Here is a 25,385-nt window from a genome sequence, read left to right as displayed (position 1 = left end):
TGTCCTTGTAATCTAGTGTGGGTTAGAGGAATAGTGAAGATGAGAGGGTGATGATGGTGAAAAAGTGAAAGGTTAAGTTCCCTGAGGTCAGAAACTGAACTAAACCTGATCTTCCAAGGTCCCAGCTCCTCAGGCTAGGTACTTTTCTGTTCGTATGCTTAAGAAGAAAATAGATTTTTTTCAGTTGCGATGGTAATAGCTAGTAACTGCTTTTTTTGAGGATTTACTAAGTGTTGAGTGCTGAACAAGTATTAATCACATTATGTGCTGAAGACAACCACCCTTTTGAGGTAGTTAATTTATCTCTGTTTTACAGATGAGGAAACTAAGGCTTAGTCAGGTCAAATAACTTATACAAGATCACACAGCTAGTAAGTGGCAGAGCCAGGACTTGAACAGCTTTTGTTCTGCTACAAAGACCACATTTTTTTTACCATGGTCCTGAACTCCTGCTGTCTCCTCCAACTCATTGGAGTACTTGAGATATGGACAACTTATTTGTTCTTTAAAATGAACCATGATTAATTATGTCTAAATTAATCTTTTTTCCCCCTTAGAAATAGTATTAGGGAACTCAAACATTTGTTGAAACTTGAAGTTAAATGAGTAAAAGCCAGGAAGGGACTTGGATAAACCAGAAAATACGTGCCTTGTTTAATGTGGATAGACAATACTTTTCAGTCCATTTTGTGGCCCCAGAGTGGCCAGACCCCTCCCTTCTCAAGTTAGGATGGAGATCTGGGTTTTTATGGGAAGAATTGAATACTTAAATGTAGATAACTAATTACAGTTTTTAAAAGCTCTGGTAGATCAAACAGAACCAGCTTGCAGGCCCCATTTGGCCCACTAGCAACTAGATGTGACTTATCCTTTAAATATAGTTTATTTTTATCACAATAATATAAAAATAAATAATTTAAGTATCAGAATTTTAACTAGGTCAGGTAAAGAGGATTGAGTTTTCTACTCAAATGTGGGTAATGCTGATACAGTCAGAATAAGGAATAAACAGTGGTATTGAGCAAAATAAATTGAAAAACAGAAAAATGGTAAGTTTTAACAGAGTTGAATTATATTACTCTAGTCCAGGTTCTGCCATGCATGCTTTCTTTGAGTTTTCTTTGGGTTCTTTATAGCTTTAAATACATCACTAACCATATCTTTAAATGTGTGTTGGGTTCATCCACCAAAGGGGCCTTGTGAAAATACTGAGAAATAACCAGAAGGCCTTGAGGGGGAAAGAAAATAAATGTGCATTTCTTTTAAGACCAGTTGCTAATTTAAAAGCAAAATGTATACCAGTGAAAGAATGAGAATGTTTGGGGGTAAGAAACAGAAGAGATTTTGTTAACATTTTATGAGGTTATAATTGTTATTCTGGCATATCTTAAGCTTCAGAATATCTACTCTGTTCCTGTTATGACATTTATATAAAAAAAAAACTTCTATTTTCAGTTGGATGGATTTATTGCTCGAAACTGGGCCAATCAAAAATCAGCTTTGGGAAGTGCTCTTGATCCACTTGCTGATAAAATACTTATCAGTATCTTATATGTTAGCTTGACCTATGCAGATCTTATTCCAGGTAAGAACGCGTCATGCGTACTTTTGAATAGTACAGGGAAGAATGACATTAGTCAGCTTAGGATTTCTCTTGAGACACAAATAATTTTTGTTCCAAAAATATAGTTTTCAACTTTAAACTGTTTTCCTAATTTTAAACTGTTGAACTGTTTTATTTGTCAAACTACTTATGGATTTTAGAATTTATGTCCTTGTTTTACTAGTAAAATCAGTTGCTTTCCTAGTAGGATTGTTTAAAATTAAAATCGAACAAATATTTCACAGTGCCAATTCATATTACTCTGAAATTTTTTGGTGCTATATTATATATTTTTAGTGCCTAGCTTTTTGAAAGCAATTTAGTTTTCTTATGTTTATTATCTTTATTAATATCATTTAATCATAATAAGTGAGAACTCTGAAATCCTGAAGATGTCTATAAAATTTCACATTATGTAGACCCTATTAGGCAATTTTTAAATCATACATATAGTTTGTACATTATATGAATACTTTTTCTCATAAGATTTTATGATTTTTTGCTTTGTATTTTGCATGTGCTTTTCTGATTGTTCATTTTCTACTTCAGTTGTATTTCTCAGTTGTTCTCCCTCAGACGAAGTTAAACTGTTTTTTTCCCCAAGAGCTAGGAATCATATCTGATCACACTGGGACTTCCCTTCACTGTCAGTCTAAGTGTTTGCATTTTTGAGGTTTAGGAAAAGAAAAAAAAGGAAGAAAGAAAGAAATCGTATCTTAGAACAAAGAAGCTGCCACATGGTCCCTCGGTATCATGTTGTTATTGACACTTGGTAGAAAGAAGTATAGTGGCGTTTCAGTCTAGTGTAGTCCCCTCCAACTGAAATTATTTTTCTTTCTTGCTTTTAGTCTTCTAAGTTCTCGTACCAAAATAAAAAATAAATTGGACTAATGTTTACTTTTATGTGCTTCTTTGAAAGTTAGATTGAAGTGTGTATGTGATTGGGGTGTGTGTAAGTTTTCTTGCCTCGGCTGGTCTCGAACTTCTGGGCTCAAGCGATCCTCCCACCTCAGCCTCCCAAAGTGACTGGATTACAGGCTTGAATCACCTTGCTTGGCCCCTCCCATTTTTTCATAGTTACGTTGTATTTTGATGTATTGTTTTACAAAGGTTGGCCAGTTATTTTTCTATTGAACATAGAAATTGTTTCCAGGTTTTTTGGAATTATGAGTAACGTTGCTGTGAGTTTTACTTATATAATTGGTGTAGGTTGCTTTCCAAGCTGAGACTTCCCTTCACTGGGAATCTTAGAGTTTCCATTTTCTTTCTTCTGTGTTGAGTCTATTTTTCCAGGCTCCCTTGTCTTCCTTTGCATTAAGTTACTCTGTAGAAGGATGGAGTGTGGCAGCCAGATTTTTAGAGGTCTTAGACATCTCAATGTCTGTATTTTGTCTTCCATACATGATTGACAGTTGAAGTAGACATTACTTTTTTTAATCTTTTTTCTTTTTCTTTTCTTTCTTTTTGAGACAGGGTCTCACTCTGTGACCCAGGCTGGAGTGCAGTGGCACAGTCTCAGCTCATTGCAGCCTTGACCTCCCAGCTCAAGCAATTCTCCCACTTGAGCCTCCCAAGAACTTACCACCACATGCACCACCACACCTGACTAATTTTTCTATTTTTTGTAGAGAGAGGGTTTTGCCACATTGCCCAGGCTGGAGGCATAATTTTTAAATTGCAGATGATTTTAATTTGGAATTGTGAAGACCCTCTTCCATAGACTTGGAGATTCCAACTTGCTATGGAGCAGTCTCTTATCATTCTGATACGTTTTCCTTTACATCTGATCGTGTTTTATATTGGAAAGCTTTTAGGATTTTAAGAAAATGTGATTCCCAATTGATGTTTTCTTTAAAAAGTTATCTCTCTTAATTCATTTTCTAATGTTTATATCGCTACCTAGTTATCCCAGCATATTTTATAGAAAAATAGGTATTTTCAGACTCAGAGCAAAGTCATTTCTAAATTGTTTTCTTCTCCATTAATTTGTCTGTCTTTGCATCAGTGGCACCCTTCTTACTGCTTTGCTAAAAATCTTGCTATCTGGTAGAGCAAGTCCTTTCCACTTTGGATATTCTTAGCCCTTTCCATTTGTTATAAATTTTAGAATCAACTTTTCCAAGAATCAGCAATTTTCCAGAGAAAAATCTGTTCGGATTTTGATTGGGATTGCAATGAACTTATCTGTTTGGAGGAATTTGCATCTTTACAGTTTTAAGTCTTCCAGTCCACAGACATGCTGTATCTACTCTATTTAGGTCTTCTTTAGTATCTGTCAAAGTTTTATAGTTCTCTCCAGAAAGATAATAAACATTTTTGTTAGACTTACTCCTAAGTACATGATAGTTCTTGGTGCTTTTATGAATGGTAGCTTTTAAATTTCATTTTCTGGCCAGGCACAATGGCTTACCCACCTTGTAAGCCAGCACTTTGTGGGGCTGAGGTAGGCGGAGATCAGGACTTCAAGAGTAGCCTGGCCAGCATGGCGAAACCCCGTCTACTAAAAATACAAAAATTAACCGTGTGTAGTGGCATGTGCCTGTAATCCCAGCTACTCAGGAGGGTGAGGCACGGGAATGTCTTGAACCTCGGAGGCAGAGGTTGCAATGAGCCGAGATAACATGTCTGCACTCCAGCCTGAGTGACAAAGTGAGACTCCGTCCTCAAAAAAAAAAAAAAAAATTTATTTTCTAATAACTCCATGTTCATATGAAAAAGTCGGTACTATTTCTAATGTTGATTGTTGTGTCTAGTGAAACTTGCTAACTGGTATTCTAACAATATACATATAAATTCGCTTGGATTTTTTACATGCTTAATTATGTCTTATATGTAATTAATGACAATGTATTTCTTCTTTTCCAATCCTTTTACTTTTTGTTTCTTTTACTTGCCTTACTGCACTGAGTGGTACAGTGTTGGCAAGGAGTAGTGTCAATGTCTTGTTCCCAATCTCATAGAAAAGCCTTTAGTGTTTCACTATTAAAGATGATGTTTGCTGTTGGTTTTTGTAAGTATCCTTTTTCAAGTTAAGAAGTTCACTTCTGTTGGGAGTTTAAGAGTTTTTCTCACAATTGAGTACTGAATTTTTTTGTGTTTTTTGCAGAGATGCGGTTTTGCTATGTTGCTCATGCTGATCTTGAACTCTTGGCCTCCCAGAGTTCTGGGATTATAGGCATAAGCCACCACCCCTGGCCTGGATATAAATTTTGTCAAACTCCTTTTGTGTATTACTATGGTCGTATTGTTTTTCCCTTTAGCTGTTCATGTGTGGTGAATTACACATGTTAATGCAATATTAGTTCTAATGTTAAAACAACCTGCAATTCCTGTTATAAATCCAACATTGCCATGATATATTATGAAAAAATTGCTGGATTTGTCTTGCTAATATTTTGTGGAAGATTTCAAATTTTAATTCATGAGATTGGTTTGGAATTCTTCATATATTCTTGTTAAGTTTTCATATCAGATTTATAATTAGCCTCATAAAATGAACTGGGAACTTTTTTTTTTCTTCTGTTCTTGGAAGATGTTTCATTATGAATATTTCTACTTAAAAGTTTGGTAGAATTTGTTAAAGCCATTGAGGCCTGGAGTTTTCTTTAGGGAAAAATTTTGAAATAGCTAATTCATTTTCTTTAATTGTTAACAGGATGATTCAGGTTTAAAGTATATCTTTTTTTTTTTTTAACCTTCAGCCAACTCACTCCATATTGTATCTTTTGACCAGTTTTTAAGTTGTGATGTTTTTCTCGGAATTTGTCCATTTGATCTACATTATAAAAAATTTATCATATGGTATTTATGGTATTCTCATTAACTTTATTGACTTTCTACTCCTTGTGGAGCAGGGCTACCCCATAGGTAGTGTGCCCAGAATAGCTCTCATTAACCTTTTGTTGTCTATAGGATATGTAGTAATGTCCTTCTTTTCCTCTTGATTATTTTTTATCCCTTTTTTTATTTTTTTAATCTTTTTTTGCCAGAGGTTTGTCAGTTTTATGAATCTTTAAAAAGAACTAAGTTTGGGTTTTGTCAAGCCTCTCTGATATGCTGTTTACTGCTTCATTAAATCTTGCTGTTTTATTTTTTCTTCTTCAGGTTTTCTTTGCTGTTCCTTTTCTAATTTTTTTTTCTTTTTTTCTTTTTTTTTTTTTTGAGTGCAGTGGCCTGATCTCGGCTCACTGCAACCTCTGCCTTCTGGGTTCATGCTATTCTCCCGCCTCAGCCTCGTGCGTAGCTACGATTACAGTCCTATGCCACCATACTCGGCTAGTTTTTTTGTATTTTTAGTAGAGGTGGGGTTTCACCATGTTGGCCAGGCTGGCCTCAAACTCCTGACCTCAGGTGATCCTGAAGTGATCCTGACCTCAGGTGCCTCTGCCTCTCAAAGTGCTGGGATTACAGGTGTGAGCCACCATGCCTGGCTCTAAATTCTTTTAATCGATTCTGTCTAGAAATAAAATGGAGATTCTTATGTAATTAAAAATTTTTAGTAACTTTTTTTAAAAAAGGAAACATGAAAATTGATATATTTTATGTAATCCACTATCAAAAATATTATCATTTTAACCTAAATCAGTAAATTAATGAGAATTTTTTCCTATCACACCTTCAAAGTCTAGTGTGTATTTTGAACTGTGCAGCTATAGGTGGCTACTTGTTATTCAGCTTTTCTAAAGATTGCATATAAGACTATATATTTTCCTCTAATTACCACTTTAATTGCATCTCCTATGTTGGTTTTAGTGTGTCATTGTCCAGTATACAATATTTTCCTATTTCTATTATTATTCTTTCATTGACCTGTTAGGTTAAAAATAAATATATCTTAATTTGTTGCCATTTTGGGGGGGATTTTTTAAATTATCTTTTTGTTACAATTTCAATTGTAATAACCTTGTGTTCAGAGAACATGCTCTGTGATTTCAGCCTTTCAGCCTAGTACGGTCAGATTTTATAAATATTCCTTGAATACTTGAAATGAATGTATATTCTACAGTTCTTGGGTATGATGTTCTTCATAGGTCTATTAGATCAAGTTTTTAATCCTGCTCTTTAAGTCTTCTGTTTCTTCACTGAATGTTCTTTTGCTTTTGGTTTGTTCGGCAGTTAGAGTTTCCTACTGTGTGCCTAGTTTTCCAGTATTTGTCTTGTAGTTGTGATTTTGTTTTGTATCTTTTTTTTTTTTTTTTTTTTTTGAGACGGAGTCTCGCTCTGTCCCTCAGGCTAGTGTGTAATGGCACCATCTCGGCTCACTGCAGCCTCCGCCACCTGGGTCCAAGCGATTCTCCTACCTCAGCCTCCTCACTAGCTGGAATTACGGGTGCATGCCACCATGCCCTGCTAATTTTTGCATTTTTAGTAGTGACGGGGTTTCACCATGTTGGCCACACTGGTCTTGAACTCCAGACCTCAAGTGATCTGCCCACCTCGGCCTCCCAAAGTGCTAGAATTACGGGTGTGAGCCTCCACACCTGGCCTGCTTTGTATGTCTTGAAGTTATGTTGTTAAAGTGAGTATGAATTAGAAATTGTTATGTCTTCTTGGTGAATTGAATGTTTTATTATGAAGTGACCCTCTATAGCTCTAGTAATGATTTTTACCTTAAAATATATTTTGTGGGCTATTACTTAAGCTCAGCTGGCTTGCTTTTGGTAGTGTTTGCTTGATAAATATTTTACCTTCTACAGTTCTGCATCTTTTTAGATATCACTTGTAAATAACATATATTTATGTAAATATATATGTAAATAACATATTTAAAATAAAACCCATTTTCTCTTAACCCATATCGTCTTTTAACAGAAGCATTTAACCCATTAATATTTATTGTGATTGATAGATGTTTCATTCAGTCTTTTATTTTACTTGAAGTATTTTATTTGACACATATGTTTTGTCCTTTTTAGTATTTTTAAATTGTATTTTCTTTCACTCTACTAGTTTGAAAGTTTTACAGGGTTTCCATTCGGTTTTCCTCCAGATTAAAACATTTATCTTTATAAAAATATGATCTTAATAATTCTGTACTCAGTCTGGGCATGGGAGGCACCTTAGAATACTTGAACTCCAATTATTCTCTCAGCTTAGGTTACTGTTGTCATACTTTTATATGTTCCTTAAACTCACAGATATGTTTATATAATGTTCATTTAAATTTATCTTCATATTTATTACTTTTTGTTAGTCTGTATTGTTTGATGTATTTCAGACCTCCCATGTGAGATCATTTTCCTTTTGTCTGAAGTATGTTCTTTTGGAATTCTTTTTATTGTAGGTTTACTGGTAAATTCTTTTTCTCTGAAAATGTTTTCATTTTGTCTTTATTCTTGAAGAATATTTTTGTTGTATATAGAATTCCAGGTTGGTGTTAGTTTTTCTTAGCATGTTTAAGATGTTAACTCAGTCATCCTCTTCCATTGTTGATAATAAGAAATCAGCTGTTAATCCATTTTTTTTTTTTTTTTTCCCAAGGCAAGGTCTCGCTCTGTCACCCAGGCTGGAGTGCAGTGGTATGATCTTAGCTCACTGCATTCTCTGCTTCCTGGGCTCAAGCAGTCCTCCTACCTCAGCCTCCTGAGTAGCTGGGACTACAGGTGTGTGCCCATCTCATTTTTATATGGTTTTTAGAGATGGAGTTTCGCCTGTTGCCCAGGCTGAACTTTTGAGCTCAAGCAATCTACCCACCTTGGCCTTCCAAAGAGCTCTGATTACAGGCAAGAGCCACTGCACCTGGCCATATTGCTTTTTTTGAAGGCAATTTTGTTTTCTTGTGGCTGTTTTTAAGATTTTCTTTGTCTTTTGTTTTTCTCAGTTTCACAATAATATTTCTTGTTACAAGTTTCTTTTTTATTCTGCTTGGGATTTATTGGACTTTTAAGTCTGTGGATTATATCTTGAAGTTAGTGCTAGAAAATTCTCAGCCACAATCTCTTTAAATGTTGTTGTGTATTCTTTCTTTTCTTTTGGGACTGCAATATACCTATGTTAGACGTTCTCTCTGTATCCATTACATCTCAGTGGGTTTTTTCTGTGTTCGCTCATTTTATCTTTTTGAGCTCCATTCTGGCTGTACTAATAGGTTTACTATTTTTCATTTCATTACCTCTCTTTAACCATGCCAAATCTATTTAATCTTAACTTCTATTGTATTCTCTAACTATAGAACTCCTATTTTATTCTTTTTTGGACTTGCTAAGTCATCTTTTATAGTTTTCAGTTCCATGCTGAAGTTTTCAATATTGACTTTTATCCCCTTGTACATGCTAAGCTTAGTTGTTTTTATAGACTCTGGTGATTCAAAAATCTTACATCTTTTGGTAGTCTCTTTCATTTGTCCACTGTTTCTGTTGATTCTTACTCATGGTATTTTAATTATTTGTTATTTTTTTTTTCTGTTTAGATATATTCTTTGAAAAATAATTTGGAGGAATATTTGATTCTTATGAACATGGCATTACTCACCAGAGAAGATTTTTTTGTTCTACCAGGTGCCTAGGAATGCTAACAGTCTGGGACCACATAGACCACCAGGTGATGAGACAGTCCTGGGAGTCCTGTTTTACTTTGGGCCATCTTTTCTCTCAACCCTGTAGGAATAGTCATTCAGATCCTAGCTGCAAGCTAGGAGATGGTTTATCAGAGCCCAACCTCGAGGGCTCTGGGCTTTGGCTACTGTTACCCCATCATAACTGAGCTTCATGGATTGATTCTTTTCTTTCAGATTTTCTTTTAAAAATCTTTGTCTTTTTTTTTCTTCTGAAAGATTCCCCCAACATTACCATTCCCCCCTTCTGTTGACTTTTTTTGGCTCTCATTTTGAATTTTCAGGAGTTCATGTTCTCTATCTTCGTTTAAAAAAAAAATTCTTATATCGTGGATGAATGTCATTCAGGATATCTATACATACATGCGCATACCTCATTTTTATTGCATTTCACTTTATTGCACTTTGCAAAGTGACATTTTTTACAAATTCAGAGTTTGGCAACCCTATGTCCACAAGTCTATCAGCACCATTTTTCTAACATATGTGCCCATTTTGCCTCTCTGTCACTTTTTTTTTTCTCCTGAGACAGGGTCTTGCTCTGTCACCCAGGCTGGAATGCAGTGGTATAATTATGCCTCACTGTGGCCTTGACCTCTTGGGCTCAAGGGATCCTCTTGTCTCAGTTTCTTGAGTAGCTGAGACTGCAGATGTGCGCCACCACACACCCAGCTAATTTTAAAATTTTTTATAGAGATGGGGTTTCCCTATGTTGCCCAAGCTGCTCTCGAACTCCTGGGCTTAAGTGATCCTCCCACCTCAGCCTTTCAAAATGCTGGGATTACAGGCATGAGCCACAGCACCTGGTCTCTGTCACGTTATAATAATTCTGCCAATATTCCAGACTTTGTCATTATTAAATCTGTTATGGTGATCTGTGATCAGTGATCCCTGATGTTACTGTCTAATTGCTTTGGGATGCAGTGAACCCGTGAGAGTCATCCATGAGGGTTGGAATCAACTTTTTCCAAAATCCTGTTAATCCAGAGTGAACTTTATCGAGTAATGTTGTGTATCTTCTGACTGCTCCACCAGTCTGTGGGTCCCCTATCTCTCTCCCTCTCCTCAGGCCTCCCTATTCTCTGAGACACAATAATATTGAGAATAGACCAATTAATAACCCTACAATGTGAAAGGAAGAAGTTACATGTCTCTCACTTTAAATCAAAAGCTAGAAATTATTAAGCTTAGTGAGGAGGGCATTTCAAAAACTGAGGCTGAAAGCTAGGCCTCTTGTGCCAAATAGCTAGCCAAGTTGTGAATGCATAGGAAAAGTTCTTGAAAGAAATTAAAATTGTTACTCCAGTGAACATGTAAATGTTAAGTAAGCAAAACAGCCTTATTGCTTATGGAAAGAAAGTCTGAATGGTCTGAATAGAAGATCAAGTCAGCCAAAACATGCCCTTAAGCCAAAGCCTAATCTATAATAGATGAAGGCCCTAACTCTCTTCAATTCTGTGAAGGCACAGAGAGGTGAAGAAGTTGCAGCAGAAAAGTTGGAAGCTAGCTGACCTTGGTTTGTGCAGTTTAAGGAAAAAAGCCATCTCCATAACATGGAAGTGCAAGGTGAAGCAGCAAGCACTAGTGGGGAAGCTGCAGCAAGTTATCCAGAAAATCTGGCTAATGATGAGGGTGGATACAATAAACAACAGATTTTCAATGGAGACAAAACACCCTTCTATTGGAAGAAGATGCTATCTAAAGCTTTCATAGCTAGAGAGAGGTCAGTGCATGGGCTTCAAAGAACAGGCTGATTCTCTTGCTAGAGGCCAATGAAGCCAGTGAGTTTAAGTTGAAGCCAGTGCTCATTATCATTCTGAATATGGTAGGGCCCTTAAGCATTATGCTAAATCTCCTCTTACCTGTGCTCTAGAAATGGAATAGCAAAGCATGAATGACAGCATGTCTGTTTACAACATGATGTACTGAATGTTTTAAGCCTACAGTTGAGACCTACTGCTCAGAAAAAAAAGATTCAGTTTAAAATATTACTGCTCATTGACAACACACCTGGTCACCCAAGAACTCTGATGGAGATAAACAAGAAAATTAATGTTGTTTTCATACCTACTAACACATCCATTTTTCAGTCCTTGTTATTTTGACTTTCAAGTCTTATTATTTAAGAAATACATTCCCCAAGGCTATAAGTGCCATAGATAGTGATTCCTCTGATGGATCTGGGCAAAGTAAATTGAAAACCTTCTAGAAAGGATTCACCATTCTAGATGCCATTAAGAATATTGATGATTCATGGGAGAAAGTCAAAATATCACCATTAACTGGATTTTTGGAAGAAGTTGATTCCAACCCACATGGATGATTTGAGAGGTTCAAGACTAGTGGAGGAAGTCACTGCAGATGTGGTAGAAATAGCAAGATAGCTAGAATTAGAGTGGAGCCTGAGGATGAGTGAATTGCTGCAATCTCATGATAAAAATTTCCTGAGTTGCTTCTTAAACAAAGAGGTTTTTAGAGATGAAATATACTCCTGGTGAAGATGTTGTGAACACTGTTGAAATGACAAAAAAGGATTTAAAATATTACACAGACTTAGTGGATAAGGCCGCTGCAGGACTTGGGAGAATTAACCTCAACTTTTTTTTTTGAGACAGAGTCTTGCTCTGTCACCCAGGCTGGTGTGCAGTGGCATGATCTCGGCTCACTGCAAGCTCCGCCTCCCGGGTTCATGCCATTCTCCTGCCTCAGCCTCCCAAGTACCTGGGACTACAGGCGCCCACCACCACGCCCGGCTAATTTTTTTGTAGTTTTAGTAGAGACGGGATTTCACCATGTTAGCTGGATGGTCTCGATCTCCTGACCTCGTGATCCACCCTCCTTGGCCTCCCAAAGTGCTGGGATTATAGGTGTGAGCCACTGCGCCCGGCCTTAACTTCAATTTTGAAGGAAGTTCTGTGGGCAAATGCTATCAAATAGCATTGCATGGTACAGAGAAATCTTTTGTGAAAGGCAGAGTCAATTTATGTGGCAAACTTGATTGTTGTCTTATTTTAAGAAATTGCCACAGCCACACCAGCTTTCAGCAACCACCACTCTGATCAGTCAGCAGCTGTCAACATTGAGGTAAGACCCTCTACTAGCAAAAAGATTATGACTCGTTAAAGGCTCAGATGATCATTAGCATGATTTAGCAGTAAAGTATTTTTAAATTAAGGTGTGTGTGTTTGTGTGTGTGTATGTGTATATATATATATTTAGTGCTACTACCGTACACAAAATGGATTGTAGTGTAGACATAACTTTCATGTGCACTGGGAAACTGAAAAATTCGTGCGACTCACTTTACTGCAGTATTAGCTTTGTTGCAGTGGTCTGGAACAGAGCCTTCAATATCTCTGAGGTATACTTGTATTTATTTATTTATTTATTTTTTAAAAAACCTCTGTTATTGGGTCTCTTTCCTTCAGATTCTAGTTTTTGTTTGTTTTGGCCTCTCTTTTATGGTGGAGACTTTATTGAAATGTGTGGTGATCCTTGGCTGCTAACTTATATTTGAATGCGGCATGAAAAGTTCATTGGGAGCTCCCTAGGCACTGGGGTGCAGGGCCTGAATTCTCAGTATCTTTAAGCCTATTCTGTAGATCCTAGCTCTCCATCTGCTGCTTGGGAATTATAAAGGCCTTCCCATCAGGGTTTTGGGAGCTAAGCTGTGGGAGGAGGCTGGGGTCTCATTGTTCAGTATGTAGACCTTCGCTTGATCCCTACTGCACTCCAGTGCCCCTTGGTTCAGAGAGTGGGGGTTGGTAACTTTTCCTGCAAAGGACCAGATAATAAATATTTCCTGCTTTGTGGGTAATGTGATCTCTGTCACAACCACTCAGCTTTGCTATTGTAGCGTGAAAGCAGCCATAGAAAATATATAGATGAGTGAATGTGAATGTATTCCAATAAAATTTTACTTATGGACACTGGAAATTTATTTTATTTTATTTTATTTATTTATTTATTTATTTTTGAGACAGAGTCTCGCTCTGTCGCCTAGGCTGGCTTGCAGTGGCACTATCTCGGCTCACTGCAACCCCCGCCTCCCAGGTTCAAGTGATTCTCCTGCTTCATTTTCGCGAGTACCTGGGATTACAGCCACCCACCACGCCTGGCTAATTGTTTGTATTTTTAGTAGAGGCGGGGTTTTACTATGTTGACCAGGCTGGTCTCGAACTCCTGACCTCAGGTGATTCACCTGCCTCGGCCTCCCAAAGTGCTGGGATTACAGGCATGGGCCACCATGCCTGTTTTTTTGTTTGTTTTTGTTTTTTGTTTGTTTTTTAGACAGGGTCTTGCTCTGTCACTTAGGCTGGAATGCAGTGGCACAGTCTTGGCTCACTACAACCTCTGCCTCCCAGTCACTTTCAAGAACTGATTCTCGTGCTTCAACCTCCTGAGTAGCTGGGATTACAGGCATGCACCACGAGGCCCAGCTAATTTTTGTGTTTTTAGTAGAGATGGGGTTTTGCCATGTTGGCCAGGCTGGTCTTAAACTCTTGGCCTCAAGTGATCCGCCTGTCTCAGCCTCCCAAAGTGCTAGGATTATAGGCATGAGCCACCCTGCCCAGCCTAGAAATTGAATTTCATAGCATTTTCATGTGTCTTGAAATACTGGTCTTCTGACTTTTTTCCCCCAACCATTAAAAAATGTAAAAATCACTCTTAGCCACAGGGAGCCACAGCCCTAGCAGTAAGGTGTTAGGGAAGGCTTGGGGCAGGGATCTGACTGCTCTTTATATGGACTTCTTGAGTTTCTCTTGTGGAGTTGCTTCTCGTGGGAATTCGTTTCTGAAGAACTTAGGTTTCAGCTCTTCCCACCTTATTACTAATAAGCTTGGTTAAAACTTTGAAATCTGTCTCCTCTACTCATTCTCTTTGTGTTTTTATATCCTTTCATTTCTTTACTGTCATTTTAGGAGAGTTTTGGAAAGTAGAATGATGCATATATGCAGTCTTGCATGTTCCTACTTTTATGCTGCATTTTTTAAAAGTCACATCTACCTTCATTTTAATACCTTTGTTTCTCTGAGAGTAAGAAATATCTTCTGCAGGATTGGAGGTCAAGAAACTTCTTGCTTTCCTTTTTTGCTAGAATAATAAATCATTCTGCTATTCTTTTTGGTCTTTTTTGGGAGGGGGAGAAGGATGAAAACAAATTCTTTGGCTTATATGTTGATTAGAGAGTGGAAGGCAAATCCAAGTTAATTTCTACTTAGATTTATATCCACTGAACTTAGGTCTGTGTGTATTTGTTCTGCCATATTTTTGTATTATTATATTGTTTCTGGTTTACCATATGTTAAATTATTATTTCTGGCTTAAGTCAATTTCTAGAATGTTCTGTTAAATTTATTGTTTTCAGTGTAAAAACCTATGGTGTAGATGTTAACCATTTTTAATATGTAAACGATTTTATGAAATATTTCCCTTTAATGCTAATAAAACTTGACCATGATGTCTAGCTTTGTGGGCTATGTGATCTCAGTCACAGCTACTCAGCTCTGCTGTTATAGTGTGAAAGCAGCCACAGAAAATATTTAAATTAGTGAGTATAGAATGTGTTCTAATAACATTTTACTTACAGACACTGGAAATATCGTTGCAAATATTACTCATGTTTCAGAGTTAGCAAGTAGGGAGAAAAACCTGGAGAAATCCTTGACACATTTTACACTGTCCTACCCATCATTTTCTTACTCTAGTAGGCAAAATGAAAGCTGTTTTAACTGTAGAAGAGAAGAGAAGGCCAAGAGGGAAAGCCAGGAAATAGGATAAAATTTTTTAACCACAGTAGGAGCCCGTATCTTTCAGTTGGCTGAGGCCTTCAAGACCATCTGGTGCAGAAATGTTCCAGCCTTGCTGTGCATAGGAGTCACCCAGAAGAGAGCTTTCACCCTGAAGAGAGTTTCATCTGGGCTTTTACTGAACTCTCTCAAGGTGACTTTTGGATGGACAGTCAGTTTGGGGAACCCTTGTTTTTTGTTTTTTGTTTTTGTAATAGCTCTTTCCCCTACCAGATGGTTACAGATGGTAAACTGAGTCCAGAGATGCTAATTGTTAGGTCACACTGTTGGGTTGGAACCTAGTGCGCTGGCCCAAGCATAGTCTGAATTCCATAGGCCTACATTCCTGGTTGAATGCAATCTTGCATGTTCTTCCATGCATACATAGATTTTAATTTGCATGGATTTACTGCTTTTTTTTTTTTTTTTTTTTTTGAGACGGAGTTTTGCTCCTGTTGCCCAGGCTGGAGTGCAATGGCGTGATCTTGGCTCGCTGCAACCTCAGCCTCCTGGGTTCAAGTGATTCTCCTGCCTCAGACTCCTGAGTAACTGGGATTACAGGCATGCGCCACCACGCCTGGCTAATTTTGTATTTTTAGTAGAGATGGAGTTTCTCCACGTTGGTCAGGTTGGTCTCGAACTCCTGACCTCAGGTGATCTGTCTGCCTCGGCCTCCCAAAGTGCTGGGATTACAAGCTTGATCCACCGCGCAGGTTTGCTGCATTTTAAAAGTATGATCGTTGTTAGATTTTGCCAGCTAATGATTGCTACAGAAAAGTTTGTTTTACAGGTACAAAAATGTTCCTAAAAATTATGACTTACTGTTTTCATGCTTGGCTCATATAGCTGTATCTTGTTTACTCCAAATGCTATGACTTGAGTGGATATGCACTTTTTCTTTGGAATAGTGTTATCCATCAAGGACTCGGCCAAGGATCAACACTTACATCATAGCTATAACCAGCAGAGATTTAAATTTTAAATCTGTAATTAATTAGAGATTTTCTTCAAATTGCAGAGCCAGTTGAATGTCAAAACTGGAGAGGACCATAAGTACAGCCTCCAATAATTCATAAAAGATTTGTTTGAAAGTATTACGGAAGGGATATTCATGATCCTTTTTATTTTTATCTTTATTTATTTGAAATAGTTTGAATAGTGTTTGAACCGAGTGAACTCAGGGGTTTTTCCCCCCTTTTTAAAAATAATAATTTTTTTCTTATAAAAGATATAGTCACAGTTAAAAACTTTCTGCGGTGCAGAAGGATATAAAGTGAAGCAAGTTCTTTGCCATCTCATTCCCATTCAATAAGGAAATAGGGATTCCTTAGTTATTTATTTGAAAATATCCTTCTATTGGCTATGGCTCTGGGACCATAGTGTAAAATCTGAGGAATGATGACGGAACTGTTGATAAGCTGAATTCATTGAATGGACAAGGAGAAAAACAGCAATCCCTGGAAAGGAACTGGCTGGATAAGTATAAAATATTTCAGGCTGGGCACGGTGGCTCATGCATGTAATCCCTGCATTTTGGGAGGCTGAGGCGGGCAGATCACTTGAACTCAGGAGTTTTAGACCAGCTGGGATAACATGGTGAAATCCCTTCTCTACCAAAAAAAAAAAAAATTAGGCATGGTGGCATGTACCTGTGTTCCCAGCTACTTGGGAGGGTGAGGTGAGAGGATTGCCTTGAGTCCAGGAGGTCAAGGCTGTAGTGAGTCATTACCGTGCCACTGCACTCCAGCCTAGGCAACAAAGCAAGGCCCTGTCAAGAAAAAAACAAAACAAAAACAAAAAAAATTCTGTTTCCTCTACTAGTTGCACATAACAGCAAATTTTACTCTTCAAAGAATAGTCTAAAATGCAGAACAAGCAATCAAAGCTCCTGAGATTCCAGAAGAGTTTGAGGCCTCCCACATCCTTCGCCACCCCTTTATCATCTCTTTCCATGTAATTCTGAGTATGGTGATCTTTTTTTTCAAATGTGCAGAGCTAAGAAGTAGCAAAGGAGGAGAGAGTGCTGAGTAGAGCTGATGCTGACAACTTCAGACCAACAGCTTAAAAACATGCAAGAAAAAAACATAATCAGATGAGAAGATCGGCATACTGAAATGCAGATACAGACTTCAAAGCTATAGTCTGTACTTCACTTTGTTTTGAGGGCGGGTTAAAGAAGAATATAAAAATCAGTAGTTTGCTATAGGGAACCCTAAACCATCAATAGGTGTTCATTGAAAACAGCAGTTTGTGGTAAGGCTGAATGACATATTATTATATTCATAATATATGTTAGTAATTTTCAGAATCCCAGTTAAAATTATTTTATGTTTGATTTTCAGTTCCGCTTACTTATATGATCATTTCAAGAGATGTAATGTTGATTGCTGCTGTTTTTTATGTCAGATACCGAACTCTTCCAACACCAGTGAGTTTGTTTCCAAAAAGTATTCTTTTAGCATTGTATATGATTTAAGGAAAAAACAAAAAGACATTTTTTAAAGTCAACCTCTTTTAAATTGATGGCACGTGAAACCCAGACCAGCCAGCCCATATCCCTAGAAGCATATTCTTTAAAGGTGTTTCACATAGGTCTGAGACATATTGTCTAACCTCTACCAAGGATAGTCTAGAATTGGTTTTAAAAATCACAGTTGTATGAACATGGAACGATTTGTTTGCATATTTATTCATGAGCTCTATAAATATTTGAGCACAGACGCGTGGCAATTAACCTCTTTTGGCTTCCAGTCTACTGAAAATAGAGCAGTATTTCGTTCATTTTATTTTTTAATTCAAAAAAGAAAATAATGAATAAGGGAATTTTGAGTTTAGTAAAATTTTATAAAGCAACTTTATAGGTATTGTGTTTGAATTTTACAGCAATTGAGAAATCTATAAATTTTTTAAAACTCAGTTTTCAGTATATATTGAATGTATGATTTATAAAATTATGTTGTTCCCTAACTATAATAACAAAATGTCTATTTTAAATAAAAATGTCTATTTTAAACAATAAATTAATTTATCTTTTTTGGTCCTCTGCCAGCGAACACTTGCCAAGTATTTCAATCCTTGCTATGCCACAGCTAGGTTAAAACCAACATTCATCAGCAAGGTAAGAAAATGCAATGTTCTTTTAAGTTATCCCTTTGTAAATTTTTATTATATGGGATATAAACCTCAGTCAAGAACCGCTGAAAATGAGACAAATTTAAATGCATAGAGTATAGAAGCTAGAGAGTGGCATTAGGCAGGCAACTTTAACCCAGTTCTTTTGTCCTCTGTGTTTTTTGGATCATCCTTTACATGTTGTACCTTGAGTTGGTGGTCTGAGAGTTTAAGCTCTGAATGAGGTCATTGGGCCACTGTTCAGGGAAAGGGAATTGAAATGTAATTGTTCCTTTTTTTTTTTTTTTGAGACAAGGTCTTACTTTGTTGCCCAGGCTGGTATGGAACTCCTGGCTTCAAGCAGTCCTCCTGCCTTGGGCTCCCAAATTATTGGGATTATAGGAGTGAGCCACCAAGCTTGGCTATAATTGCTTCTTGATTGAGTTTCTCAGATTATGAAGAGTCCCTTGTGGTTTCACTCCCCTCCTCCCTGTGGTGAAAACACCAAATGGCCGTTCATTTTCAGGATTGACAGTTAAGTGGAAAGGCATAGGAAAGTAGGAAAAAGTTTTGTTCACTGATAAACAACTGCTACTCTTAAGTTGTCCATTCTGTTTTCCTGAGCATTCAGGGCAGTAAGTATATGCCAGTCTGCACACAAAAATGATACTGTTAATGCCTCTCAAACCATATTTGTTTTTCTAGTAGTTTTGGTAAGTTTTCTCAGTTCATTCTTTTGTCCCATCTTTAATGTCAAGGATTTAACAGGTTAAGAATGCCCATCCTTTTTGGGAGTGAAGGGTGGTGGCTTTTATACAGAACTCCCTGGGGTGGACTTTTACATACATGCATAGGGTTTGGGTTTTTTGGTTGTTGTTTTTTGTTTGTTTGGCTTCAGGTGACTTGTATTTATATTGTATGGCAATTTGAGTGTAGCACTACATGGAAAGTGGCTTAAAGAGGTGCAGGGACAAGTGCCTTAAACCCTTATAGGAAGTCCTTCAGATAAAATTTATATTTTCTCTCCTCTCCTCTCCTCTCCTCTCCTCTCCTCTCCTCTCCTCTCCTCTCCTCTCCCCTCCCCTCCCCTCCCCTCCCCTCCCCTCCCCTCCCCTCCCCTCCCCTCTCCTCTCCTTTCTTTTCTTTTCTTTTCTTTTCTTTCGATGGATTTTTCGCTCTTGTTGCCCAGGCTGGAGTGCAGTGATGCGATCTCGGCTCACTGAAGTCTCCACCTCCCGGGTTCAAGCAATTCTCCTACCTCAGTCTCCCAAGCAGTTGTGATTACAGGCATGCGCCACCACACCCAGCTAATTTTTTTGTATTCTTTAGTAGAGATGGGGTTTCACCATGTTGGTCAGGCTGGTCTCAAACTCCTGACCTCAGGTAATCCACCCACCTTGGCCTCCCAAAGTGCTGGGATTACAGGCATGAGCCACTGCACCCGGCTATTATTTATTTTTTAAAATGAAGTGTCATTTGGCTGGAGAACGGGTGATAGAACAGAGGTGCTTGTCTGCTTCACTCCCTTTTTCATACTTCACAGACTCTTCCATGGAATGCTTCTCATGATGATAGAGGGAGTGTCCAGTGTGTTTCTTGTTCTATTTTTTTTTTCTCCCCAGTGCTGTCTTTTAGTGTAGGGAAGCCTACTGATTTCCTCCTTTAGAGAGGTTCTTTTATGGAGATGAGTGCTTTTTCTTTGAAATAGGGTCTTGCTCTGTCCGCCCAGCCTTGAGCGCAGTGGCGCAATCATAGCTCACTGCAGCCTTGACTTCCCAGGCTCAAAATATCCTCCCACATCAGCCTCCCAAGTAGCTGAGAGTACAGGTGCACACCACCATGCTTGACTGGTTTTTAACTAGCTGGTCTTGAACTCCTGGGCTCAAGTAGTCCTTCTGCCTCAGCGTCCAAAAGTGTTGGGATTGCAGGCATGAACCGCTGCATCTGTCCTGAGATGAGTGCATTTTAATTTTCTGACCTCACAAGGTTTGACAGTTAGGCAAGAAAGGAACATCCTATGATAAGGCCCTAGGAAATCTAGGTTCCAGTTTTGGTTCTGTTGTCTGCTGTGACTGCTGGCAAGTCACCTAACTCCTTACTCTTTTACCCATGAGGAGGTAGCCTAGTTATTTTCATATTCTATTTTAATGGGCAGTTGGAAAAAAGGCAAATAATTTTGTAACATTTTTGAGTTGCTGTGGGAATTCAAGGTAGTGGTATTTTCTGACAGTTGTCATTATTCTCACTCTTAAGGGCAGCTGTGCAGACAGATGGGTCAGTTAGTGAAGTTGACCCTTTTGTGTGTGCTCACCTGTGAATGCAAGCTTCTTGGGCAGGGATAGTGTAGATGAACCGCAAGCATGCTGAGGGTATGTCACGTTATAGTGTGATGGGCTGTGCTTTTGTCTTGAACGCTTGAAATAGGATCCAGTTAGCACTATTCACTTAGAACTTTTTCTTTTTTTATTTAGGTAAATACAGCAGTCCAGTTAATCTTGGTGGCAGCTTCTTTGGCAGCTCCAGTTTTCAACTATGCTGACAGCATTTATCTTCAGATACTGTGGTAAGCTAAATTTAGAATCACTGTCTTAGAATGTCAACAGAATGACTTATTGTAATAGCCCTAGAATGACCTTGTTCTTACAGCATTTATTGAGCACTGACTGGATAAAGCTGTGGCTATATTTTGTGATTGATACCATTGTTAAGACACTTCCTGCCAAGTATGAGATGTAGAAGTTAGCTTTCATACAAATTAAAAGGGATAAAAGGTACTGATCATGTGTTAGGGTTTTGGAGGAAGAGATAACTTCATAGGAATAAGAGGGACAGTTTCAGGGAGGAGGTGGTGTTTGATGCATGAAGTATAGGTGGATTGTGTGTAGGAAGAGACTGAGAGGAGGCCACTAGGTGAAAGACAGGGCCTAAGCCAAGTGACAGAGTGTTGGAGAGAGGGTAGGGAAGCTGAGTCCAGCCTGTTGAAAGGGTTGTTGTAGGAGGGAAAACTGGAGAAAGGAGTTTGAATTTTATTATACTAATTGCTTATTTATCATCTTAAAAGTGTGTCAAATTCATGCTTTCAGAGTTCAAAATATGTCACATTGATATTGGAGTATTATATTTTGGCACAATTTTAACTAGAATTAAAATTATCTTGCTTGGTACAGTCTGGACCAGAAAGTGGTGGCTAATCACAGTCAGTTAAGCCAGGGAAGCTTTTAGAAAATGACAACTACTCGGCCGGGCACAGTGGCTCATGCCTGTAATCCCAGCACTCTGGGAGACTGAGGCGGGCGGATCACAAGGTCAGGAGATTGAGACCATCCTGGCTAACAGGGTGAAACCCCGTCTCTACTAAAAATACAAAAAAGCCAGGCGTGGTGGCGGGTGCCTGTAGTCCCAGCTACTGGGGAGGCTGAGGCAGGAGAATGGCGTGAACCCGGAAGGCGGAGCTTGCAGTGAGCCAAGATCGTGCCACTGTACTCCAGCCTGGGCGACACAGTGAGACTCCGTCTCAAAAAATTAAAAAAAAAATTTTTTAAAATGACAACTACTCTAAACTTTTTAATTTAAAATATTTAAGTGTATATTTATCCCAATTCATCTTATACCTTCTGATATAGGATGAAGACTTTTTGAATGTAGGTCCATCAGTGGGAGTTTTTCCTTTCTTGGATAAACTACATCCATAATACAACCTCTCTGATTTTCATTTTTTACTTCTTTAAGGTGATGCAAGAACTTAAAACATTTATAAAGCAGTCTAAGAACTGTTCAGATTTTTTCCCTAGTCTTTTCACAATCATCTTGCCTATTTATTTTGACAGTACTTTTTTTCCCTAGGAACCCATGAAAGCAGAGACAGTATTTTTTTTTTTTAAATCAAGTCACCTTTATTGAGTCTTTTATAAAGCATCCAATGTAGTTTTCAGAAATAGCAATTTAAAAAAAAAAAAATTTTTTTTTTTTTTTTTTGAGACAGGGTCTTGCTCTGTCCCCAGGCTGTAGTGCAGTGGCATGATCATAGCTCACAGTAACCTTGAATTGCTGGCCTCAAGCGATCCTCCCACTTCAACCTCCTGAGTAACTGGGATTACAGGCATGTGCCACCACACCTAGCTATTTTGGTTTTTTTAAATTTAATTAATTTTGTTTTTCTTTTTTTTTTTGAGATGGGTTCTCGCTCTGTTGCCCAGGCTGGAGTGTAATGGCCTGATCTCAGCTCACTGCAACCTCTACCTCACGGGTTCAAGTCATTCTCCTGCCTCAACTTCCTGAGTAGCTGGGATTACAGGCACCCACCACCATACCTGGCCAATTTTTATATAGTAGAGGCAGGATTTCACCATGTTGGTCAGGCCAGTCTCGCACTCCTGGCCTCGATCCACCTGCCTCGGCCTCAAAGTGCTAGGATTACAGGTGTGAGCCACTGCGCCCAGCCACTAATTTTTTATATTATTATTTTTTGTAGAAACAGGGTCTCACTCTGTTGCCCAACCTGGTCTCAAACTCTTGGCTTCGAGCAATCCTCTTGCCTCAGGCTCCCAAAGTGGTAGGATTATAGTCATGAGCCTCTGCATCCAGCTAGAAATAGCAATTTTTCTAACACATAGATTTCATTGGTTTATGAATTTAGTATATCAAAGTGGCATGAACAGATTCAAGATCCAACAAAAGGGAATCTTGATTCTGCCTCACCTAATAAAAGCAAAAGTGCGTGGGTGCACTAAAAAGTAATCTCCTAGCTGTGGGCATTCAGCATGCCACGGGCGTCAGTTGATGTCATTTCAAGGAGAATCCAGTTAAGGGTAATTTAGTAAAGAAAGCTGAAATTTATTTAAAATTACTCGGATAACTTTAGAATTCTCAAAAGCTACAGGAAATAGAGTCTGGTACCCTGAGCAGCATGGAGCAGTAGAAGGAGCATGTGGGCTTTAGAGTTGAAACCAAGTCAGGCTCAGACATAGTTCTTTGATAAGCCCTGAGCAAGTTCTCCGGGTCTTCCATTTCCCCCTTCTGGAGGATAAGTTTGTTGTAAGAATAAAATGAGAATGTAAGACACCTAGAGGATGCCTGAGTAAAAAATGACAGTTGCTAGTAGTATTTATTTGTAGGGCTCATTACCTAGAATAATTTTGTTTGACATTACTAATTAAAATGAAGTCTTAAAGAAAAGCAGTGTATTTAGACTCTTGTAGTTAAGAAAAATTACACCACAGAGCCCTTTTTACTTTTTTTTAGACGGAGTCTCGCTCTGTCGCCCAGGCTGGAGTGCAGTGGCACATCTTAGCTGACTGCAGGCTCCGCCTCCCGGTTCATGCCATTCTCCTGCCTCAGCCTCCTGTGTAGCTGAGACTAGAGGCACCCGCCACCACGCCCGGCTAATTTTTTGTATTTTTTTAGTAGAGATGATGTTTCACCGTATTAGCCAGGATGGTCTCTATCTCCTGACCTCGTGATCCGCTCGCCTCGGCCTCCCAAAGTGCTGGGATTACAGGCGTGAGCCACTGCACCCAGCCTTTTTGCTTTTTAAATAGATCTTTTGCATGTATTCATTATGATTCCCATTGCTACTGTTTTTTAGACTTGACAACTAAATTTTATTTCTTTTCTTCCATAAAAGGTGTTTTACAGCTTTCACCACAGCTGCATCAGCTTACAGTTATTATCATTATGGTCGGAAGACTGTTCAGGTGATAAAAGACTGATGAAAGCCATCTATCACCGGTAATAAGGAAGCAGTATACATCAATGGGAACAGGGCCCGTGGAAATCTACAGGAGTTCCCCTATTTTGGTGTTCAGCTTGAAAAAGGACTTGTCAGAACCAACCATGTCATCAAAATTTAAGTAATGTGCATTGAAAATAAGGTTGATCATGGGAATATGCAGAATTTCCAATGTATTTTTAAATACAAATAAAACTATAATTTAGAATTTTTAATCTTAGGTTTCTTGATTAATTTATAAGAGATCAATTATTGTCAGTCTTTTTTATATGTTTTCTACAAACATAGTCCAGAGCATGGGCAGAATTGACACCTCTCTTAAGTGAAATTTGGATTACTCACAAAGCACTAGGAAATGTCGTGGGGTTCAAATATATATCCTACACAACTGGGCAATACATTTTTGTTTGATTTTTAGGTCTGTGTATACATTAACAGTTCATGTAGTTAATACCTGATCATTTGGGATAATGAAAGTGAAGTTAGTTGTAGATGAAGTAAAGTTATAAAAGAGATTTAAAATGCAGTAAGTTTTTAAGATAATAATCAAACAGAATAGAAGGTATGAAGTTCATTTTCCGTAGTCTTCCAACCTCTCAGGTGCCTAATAATTTATGTATGAGGATAACAGGTAACAAAGATAGTCGAGATACGACAACATGTCTATTAGTCTTTGCGTCTAAAAGGCAGTGAGTTACATTCCTGCCTTCCACTGTGTTTCTGACATAGCAATGTTTGATATTGGAACCTGGATTCATGTATTATGTAAATAATATCAAGCTGTATATTTTTCAAAGGTTTTTTAAACTTTGGAGACTCTTCTTTTGTTAAGAAGTTAAAGGAATAAAAGAGCTGGAAAAACAATTGTACCTTCAACTCGGGTTGTTCCATGTAACATACTTACTCTCTGCTGTTACGTAAGTTTTCCAGTTCACAAAGTCCATTCATGTACGTCACTTACACTTAAATTGTAAAAATAATTAGTCTGACCATCTGACTTTAAAAGAGTCTTGCTACAAATACATCATATTTAGGAGAATGTGGGATATGGGGAATGAGAGAAGACAACAGTCCAGGGGTAACCGGTTGTTGCTGCTTAACAGTAGAGGCCTATTGTTGCCCATTGTCCCTGGTTTTAATCCAAGCCTATTACAGAATACTGCAGTGAGATTATCCATTCTCAGCCTATTGAGCTGCATTAAATTAGAATGGGAGGCTATAAGTAAAACTCATGCCTCTTGGCCAGGCATTCTGCACCAGTGTGTCCCTCTGTGGCTTGCTGGTCCTGGCTTCTTTGTTCTCAGACCGGCGGCTGAGCTGCACTTGGCTTGGAGCGTACTGAAGCCTGCAGCCAGGGACAACACCATTGAATCAGATGGAGGGGGTTGAAGAGGCAGAGAAGGGGGCATGTGGCTGGCTATTCTTGCTCTCTGGAGAACAGCTTCATTGTTAGGAGTAATGCTGAAGGTGGACTTCCCACTGCTGAACTACCCAAGAGGCACACTGAGTGCGTCTCTGCATTAGTAATGGGTGAGCCTCATAAGAATAATGTTTTAAAAAGGGAGGACTTGAAGTAGCTATGGGAAAATTTAGAACTTTGCA

The 25,385-nt window shown here is 38.3% G+C and overlaps 1 protein-coding gene across 2 annotated transcripts in view; it reads left to right on the top strand.

Annotated features, from left to right (window-relative positions):
• CRLS1 (cardiolipin synthase 1) overlaps positions 1–24,647 on the top strand; it is a 32,662-nt gene extending 8,015 nt beyond the window's left edge. For both annotated transcript variants that reach the window (XM_008018673.3, XM_073006991.1), the window contains exons 3-7: positions 1,456–1,585; positions 17,287–17,372; positions 17,994–18,062; positions 20,527–20,618; positions 23,679–24,647. In XM_008018673.3, coding sequence (XP_008016864.2) covers positions 1,456–1,585; positions 17,287–17,372; positions 17,994–18,062; positions 20,527–20,618; positions 23,679–23,763 — 462 coding nt within the window. In that variant the 3' untranslated portion in view covers positions 23,764–24,647. The remainder of the gene's footprint in view (positions 1–1,455; positions 1,586–17,286; positions 17,373–17,993; positions 18,063–20,526; positions 20,619–23,678) is intronic.
• The last annotated feature ends 738 nt before the right edge of the window (positions 24,648–25,385 follow it).

This window comes from Chlorocebus sabaeus, chromosome 2, assembly GCF_047675955.1.
Source record: "Chlorocebus sabaeus isolate Y175 chromosome 2, mChlSab1.0.hap1, whole genome shotgun sequence".
Lineage (NCBI taxonomy): Eukaryota > Metazoa > Chordata > Mammalia > Primates > Cercopithecidae > Chlorocebus > Chlorocebus sabaeus.
The sequence above is the reverse complement of the archived record's forward strand: the minus strand, read 5'-3'. Positions and strand labels throughout refer to the sequence as shown.